The sequence below is a fragment of the Frankliniella occidentalis genome, unplaced genomic scaffold (genome assembly GCF_000697945.3).
Source record: "Frankliniella occidentalis isolate FOCC.00 unplaced genomic scaffold, Focc_3.1 Scaffold6, whole genome shotgun sequence".
Lineage (NCBI taxonomy): Eukaryota > Metazoa > Arthropoda > Insecta > Thysanoptera > Thripidae > Frankliniella > Frankliniella occidentalis.
Window position 1 is genome coordinate 946,481 of NW_026267136.1, and position 7,535 is coordinate 954,015.

The 7,535-nt window shown below is 56.9% G+C and overlaps 1 protein-coding gene across 2 annotated transcripts in view; it reads left to right on the plus strand.

Annotated features, from left to right (window-relative positions):
* Positions 1-7,535, plus strand: part of LOC113218156 (cyclin-dependent kinase 14) — a 162,223-nt gene that overhangs the window by 62,611 nt on the left and 92,077 nt on the right. For both annotated transcript variants that reach the window (XM_026438380.2, XM_026438381.2), the window contains exon 2: positions 5,011-5,097. In XM_026438380.2, the coding sequence (XP_026294165.1) occupies positions 5,011-5,097 (87 nt within the window). The remainder of the gene's footprint in view (positions 1-5,010; positions 5,098-7,535) is intronic.

The following is a 7,535-nucleotide window of genomic DNA, read 5'->3' on the forward strand; positions in this document are numbered from 1 at the left end:
GCCCCCGCCCCCGCCCCCGCGTCGCGTCGCGTTGGGCTGGAGGAGCGCAACTAGGCCACCGCCGCGCCGACTCGTGTTATTTTTGGGCGTTGGCCGTTAGGTGCGCCGCCGTGGTCGCGGCTCTCTCGCCGCCGCTGCTGCACTCGGAGTGCGCTCGCTGCGCGGAGCCGCCCCGCCGTGCCTTTGGCTCGGCTTTCCCGCGCTGGGACCGCCCTGCGCCTAGCCGCCGCCGTTTCCGATCTCATTTTAGATTTCCCGCGCAGCCGTAGCGCACACCGGGGATGGGCGAATTAGTGTCCGGCGGGCCGGGTGATGGAGTGGGTCTGAGAGAGTGGGGGTGAGTGGGGTGGGAGTGCTGCGCTCCGCCGACTGTGCTCGGCGGGGCGGGGCGGGTGTCACCCGCTCTGCCCACATACGGCGCGGCGTGCTTTCATCCCGCTCTCCTCTTCATTGTCAAGACCACCGTCACCTGCTGCCTGACCGGTGGCCCGGCCCCTTGGCTGCAGCACGTCGCGGTAGTGGAAGAAAGTAGTAGTAGCTCGGCATGTGTGTCGAATGGTGTTGGTATGGCGAGTGAGCCGTCCGTCTGTCCGTCCGTTCGTCTCGAGTGGCCACTTTGACGACCTACTCGCCCGCCCCGACGCGGCAGACAGACCGCGCTGCCCATGTACGGCCCAGCTCCATCCATAGGTGCCCTGGCTGCGCCGGGCTGCGCCCTGGCCGCGCCTGCTCTCCCCACAACGCCCCGCGCCGCCTGCCACGCCCCACCGCTCAGCCTTCCCTTAGATGGAGGCCGCCGGCCGCGGCACTCATCAGGCGTCACGTGGACGATGATTTGAGCCGCTTTTTGGGAAACTAAAACGTGTGCCCCGGTTAGTCTGAGGATGGGTCGGGTCGTAATCGGCCGCCGTCGGTGATGCTGAGGGCAATAACATGGTGGTGCGGCGCTCTCGGAAAACAACTGTTATCAGTCCGTGAATTATGTTGCGAATAGTGTCACACTCTTTCAAATAGTGTAACTTGCGCGACAGCAGCACCTCGTGCAGCTGCTGCACCGTGCTGGTCGAAGCACTTCATTAAGGCGGTCTGCCTGCATCGCCGCGCCCCCGCTAGGCTGCAACGCGACGCGCGGCCCGACTAAGTGCCGCCTTTCGGTCGGTCTGCCCCTGCTGCCGACGTGCACACGCCGCCGCCGTTTCGGCTGTCGGCGCGACGGGATCGTCACGCTGACGTCGAGCCGCGCGCGGCGGCGCAGAGTGTGCGATACGCGAGCGCACACTCTGCGCGGCCCGAATAGGGAACACGGGGATTGCACCGTCGTTTGCTTTGCGTCAGCAGCGGCAAAACTCTTTTTGACACTGCCGTACTGGAACGGAAAAAATAAAGTTGTGCTCGGGATTGACCAACAAGACTGGTTGGAAAAACTTTCGTCGATGTGAAAAAGGATACTTGTAGGATTCTCACAACGTATTAACTAGATTTTTGACAGTGAAGCATTACTCCATGAGTTTTCTAAAATATCTTTATGTTCTCATCTTGATGACATTTGGCGAAAGAAAATAATCGGAAATAATCAACAATTGACACATTTTGTTTAAAAGGAAATTTTTGTGCACAAAAACGTGGCAATTCCCAAAGGCCAGCTAGAGTAATGCCCTCCGTCTTTTACATTTATTGTGCACAGTGCCGCACTTCGTGTTTAGCTCCCTCGTCGTCGGCTTTTGCCTTGGAACGCCAAAAGGGATGAGGCAATCGATACTGTGAGACGGCGTGGCGTGGCGGGGCGGGGCTCGCCGGGTCGGTCAGGCAGGGCTGGGCGGGGTCACGGTGGGAAGAGGACCCGTCCGCCTCGCCTACAGTGCAGTTGCGCCCCGCAGCTGATCTAACCCGGCCTCTCTGGAGGCGCCGTTCTGTGGTGCGCGGGTCGCGCAAGTGTAGCGCGGCCTCGCGAGGCGCGCCAGCCGCAGGCCGGGCCAGGCCGCGGACCTGTAACGGGCCGGGCAGCCAGGTGCGCCATGAGCCCACCTGGGCTCTGGGCGCGGTAAAGTCTTGGAGAGAGAGAGAGACAGACGAATGTAGAGAGGTGCGTCCGAATGGCACGTCTCGAATACCTCAGCCCAGGCCTGTACATGCACAACAGCAGAGGCAGATTCCACTTGTAGCCGCAGCGACACCTTTGAGAAACTCTGTTGTGTGCGGTGTGAGTGGGCTGCAACTGCGAAAGACAGCGGCGGCGCGCGCCAAGGGCAAAGAGAACCTCTTTTTCGCTCTCTCTTTCTGCCCCCCCCCTCTCTCTCTCTCTTTCGTGTGGTCGCGCGCTCCTTCTCTCTTTTACACACACCCTCACACCCTTCTCCCTTTCCGACAGGGCGCGCTATCGCCTTTAGCCTTGACATTCAACGGGAAATTTTGTGTGTGCTTTGCATCTTTTTAACTTTAGGCAAAGAAATATTGTGTTTTCCCTCCTCATGTATTTTCCCGCGTAGTCCATTCTGGTCTGGTCGACGAAGCAAGGTCAGGTTGGCCGATTATTGGTTTACGAGGTCCGGTGGGCGCGCTGGGCGGGAGAGTGAGGGAGAGAGAGAGTGAGTGAGTGAGAGAGAGAACCCGCTATTGGGAGGTCCGAACGTCACGGAAGACTAAGTTCAGAGGTGAGGCGTGCATTTTTAACCGTGTTTGTGTGCGCTGCCCGGGAGATTTCTGAATGCGGCTCATTAAGCCCTCCGCTTTTACAACAACAGCAGTCGCACCCTGCGGGTTTTCATTCCTTTTCACTGCGGTGCGCTAATACTTTCGTCACCTAAGTCTACACGATCGTGCCCTGCTCCGCCCTGCGCGGTGCACTACCGCGCCACTTTGCCTCTGTCTCACTCCATCACTCTTGCTCACCCACCCGACGCGCTCGCTCTTATGAAAGTTCCCGTGACCTTGCTCATGCACACCAGCCGGCTAAACTTTGCAACAGCGGCGCGGCGCAACGTTCAAGGCAGTGTCCTGGCCAGCGTAGGGTTTTGCGATATAGATCATTTTCTGTCCGGGGATCATCTAGAGAGTGTGCCTGTCCTTAGCCGTTAAGAACCTGCCAAGTTCAGCCTTTGCAAGCTGTCCTAGCGCCTGGTGGGTAGGCAACATCTTGCGTGGTGCATGCGTGTACCGCGGGGTGGTCTACCCTAAGCCTTGCAGGCGTCGTGCTTCCCGTATTTTGCCGAAGGAACCTTAAAAAATAGCAACGTCAGTTTGGTTCAAATTCACGATCCCCCGCCAGGCCACCATCCAGGCCGGCCGGCCGGCTCGTCCGACCTTTCCTCTTGACGGACGATCCCCGCTCACTCCTCACCCACACTACTCATCGTCCCGCGACGGGATCGGTTGAGAGAGAGAGAGAGAGAGAGAGGGAGAGTTCGTCCGGGATGAGTTTCACCGCCCCGTCGTGGTGGCCCCTGTCGGGAGACAAGCCTTGCGGTCCTGGACAGAGTCGTCTGGCAGAGAGGAGGATGTTGTTGTATGTACCAGACGGTATATGTTGTACTTGGGCATTTTTCACACATTTACAAGGGTGTGACGTTCACACACTTGCGTTTCCAGCGAGTCTTGATATCCTGGACGAGGTCGGGGGCCGCCGGGCCGCCGCTGGCCGCTGTCTCTCTTACAAACGGTGTCGCGGTGACGGACATTTTCTCTAGTCCGCTGCCCACACGCCCGCCTGTCCGCCTGTCCTCCTGTCCGCCTGTCCGTCCGCCTCGTCCGGGGCCGGGGAGGGCGGCAGCGGGTAAGGTAAGGAGTAGCCTTTCATCCTTGACTGTAACCGCACGGTAGCGCAGTGTTGCCGGCCCATCGTACCCGTCTCACCCTTTTCATTCCAATTTTCCGCGTTATGATTATGGTTGCTATAAAAGATGATGTGGTATGCGCAGTGTTGCCAGTGCAGCAACAACAACACGTACTCGTGACGTGTGATGTGGTGCTGCCGCTCGAGTGTCTCCGGCCCACAACCATACACGCGTTGCGCTGGTCTCGCCGTGCTAATCACACTCGCTCGCTCCGGGGCCGAGTGGTGGACAGCGCCGGACAGCAGCGGGCGCGTTATCACGCGGAAGTCCGCTCGCCCGCCTGTCCTGATTCTGTCCGCTGCCCATGGCCTCGGGCTGCCGCGCCACCGCCACACGGCAGCCCGGAGGCCCGGGGGTAGGCAACCCGGTGCGCTGCGGTGCGCCGCTCGGGCGCTGGCTGCCTACCCGCCGGGCGTCCAGCAGTACGAGACACCGATTGGTGATGCTTCTCCATGTCTCGGTCTTGTTGAGAGGGAAATCGTTTGCGAAATAAATTCTGCCTTGTTTGCGACCGAATACACATGAACACACCGGGGAGTGCGCTATTGAATCACTACTCTGACTACCACTTCTCTAAGCGAAAGTGAAACTCAACAGGGTCTTCTTCCTTGACTTTTAGCCAAGTTTGCATGATAACACCCGGAGTATGCTATTAAACCACTACTCTGTCCGGGGGGGGGGTTAACTCGAAAAAATCGTGCTTACAAAACTACCAGAAATACAAAGAAAATACAAAAAAAATACTTCACAGCGTAATTAAATACACAGAAATACATTCAGATACACGTAAAAAATACAAAAAAATACAAGAAATACATGCAAAGCGGCGTAAACAGAAATACACGAGTTGCCCCCCCCCCCCTTGACTCTGACTACCACTTCTCTGTTATAAGTAAACTCCAACACTCAACAGGGTCTTTTTTTTTGTCTTTTTTTAACGATTTCACATGATGACGCGGGGAGTGCTCTATTGAACCACTACTCTGATCACAAATTCTCCAAGCTAAAGTGAAACTTAACAGCGTCTTCTTTCCTCACCGATTAGAATGGCGCCCTCCCAGTCATACCATCATGACGTTGCCAGACCGTTCTCTCATAACACGGCACAGGCTTGCCGGTCGTATAATAATGCCATTGCTTGTCTCATTCCTAATCGTCATGTCGTTTTTCTGTCTTGCAGGAGTGACGATGCGGGAGAAGAAGGGCGGGGCGCTCAGCCGCGTGCAGAAGCTCAAGAAGCGCCTGAGTCACAGCTTCGGCAGATTATGTAAGTATTTGGGTCGGCGCAGGAGGGCAGGGCGGGCTGCGCAAAGAGCTCTCTGCTATCGCGCCGGCGAGAGCGTTCGGATTACGGAAAGCACCGAGCTGAATGGGCCCCGCAGGTGTGTGTGTGTGTGTGTGTGTGTGTATGTGTCACTGCCTATCGCAAAGGTATGGTGGTGGTAGTGGTGGTGCAACGGCGCGGCCTTTCGAAACAAATAAAACAGCAGCGCAGCGCTATCTCGGCTCCAGTCGTCCGTTCATTATTGGGAGCAGCCAAAGCTTTACCTTTGAGCATACCCAGTGGTCAACGAGGAAAAATAAATAAATGAAAAACACTTAAAAATGTATTAACAAGAGAGCTTTTGTTACCAGAACATTACGCTGGTGCGGCGGAGCTCATGTTTTCATTTGAGCTATGATACGACAGGCTAGTGCTAAAACTTGCGGAAATTCGTGGCAACTTTGGGGGAGGTGGAGATATCTGATAGCCGAACTTGTGAGAGTGTAGCGATAGTAGAGCTATGGAGCAGCCCGTTGCAGTGCGCCAAAGTCAAATTGCGTTATAAGGGCTTTATGATAAGCTTAGAGTGCCCCAAGCCGGGCCGTCGCGCGTGGGAGTTCCAAACGGAGTCAAAGTCAGCCCGAGCCCGGGCGCCTAGAGCGAACAGAAATAATTAGATCCGCACTCCTTCGCGCCGTGTCGACCAGAGTGCCCCCCCCCCCATCCTCCTTTCCCGTCTCTCTCTTCCCGGCCACTTCGCTAATTCCGTTCGGTTTGATCTGATGGATTTTCCCATCCACCCCGTGAACAGGAAAGTCGTGCATCATTGCCGCTGCGATTGGCCCCGACAGTTGTGTTTGTTCTGCTGGAGGAGGCGAGTCGGGCAGAGCTCTGCAGAGCTGTCCAGCGCGCCGCGCGGGGGAATAGAGGGTGCTCCCTCTAGGCTTCTCCAGGGCTCTGCTCCAGGCGTCTCTCTCCAGGCTCCAGGGGGGTGGGGGGGGGGGCTGTTAAACCACAATCATCAAGTTGGCCGCACGTGCGCTAGTGCCGCTGCTGCAACAGCAAGCTGTGTTGTGCCGCCGTTTAGCAGTGGGTTAGACTTGCTTTGGAAACAAAAGTTGGCAGCGGCAGCCCAGGGTCCGGCCCAGGGGGTGGTGGCCTTGCTCCAGCGCAGCGCCAGTGCGGCTCCAGCGCGGCTCTAGAGATTTCCGCCGGAGAAAAATCGCCGCTCTTATTGCTGGTCGTTCCTCCAGTTCCGGGTCCGGCGGCGAGGCGCGAAGTGGCTCCGTGCGTTATCCTCTCTGCTCGCGCGCTATTTTCGCGCATTCGGACTTTTTATTTTATTTTTGTGATGTTATTTCTTTTGTTTTTGTGTTTTCCACCCCTTTCCTTTATTTTCCCGGGCGCGCCGCCGTCTCGTCGAAAGTTTGCTCGCCAACGCCAACGCCCCGTATACCCCTTTTGCTCTAGCGTCTCGCACAATCCCCTGCTCCTCCACCGTCCCACTTATCCCACGTGAAGCTTCCACTACGCTGGAATTTTTTAAGAACAAAACAACTGCAAACAAAACTCATTTTTTTAAATGTATTTTTTGCTGTGTACACTACGTGACGTGCCGTGTTTGATGGGGGGCAGCCACCTCTTTGCTGTTTCATTCGCCATTCAAATATCACCTCACAATATGACGTGCGATGTGATGCAATGCTTGACAGACAGGCGTGCGGGCCCACGCACATGCCCCTCCGCTGCCTCTCTCTTCCTCTCTCATAGAAGTGTGTCAGTGAGGCTGTAACCCCTCCCCCCTCTTGGGTGGGTAGGGCGATGGGGGTGATGGGGCCAAGATAACCCTGCAGGAGGGTAGGGATTAGAGCAGCTCTGAAGCGCCTTTGGAGAGAGAGAGAGATGGGCGTGTTTGGCCAGCCTAATTCGGGTATCACTGCAGTGTTTGTACGACACGCCTGGCCTGTGTGTGTACGTCAGCCTGTAGGCATGAGTTGTACCCTACGCGGTTCTTGTTCATTGTTCAAGTTTGTCCCAACTTTTGTTCCTAACTCCGGAGCCTTTCTGCCGCGCCCGGCCGCCGAGCCTCGTCTCAGCCACTACTGTCTACTTACCTCCCCATCCCCAAACCACCCCCACCTTCATCCGGACCTTTTGTCTGGAAACACCCCCGCTCCCCCTTTTCCCCTGCTCCCCCCTCATCCGGCTTACAATTAGACCATGGGGTGGTTTGTTGGTAGTGCAAGGGGCTCGCTAGTGTGAGGGGAAAATGGAGGGAGGGGAGGGCGGGTCCCAAGCCAGCGATAGCCATCCTTCACACGGGGCCATGGGTCGCGGCCCTTCGCATAGCCATCAGCGGAATACCTCTGCTGGGATGCGACCCAGTGCCGTGTTTGTGTGTGTGTGTTTGTGTGAGTATGAGTGCGTAAAGGGGCCGGGGG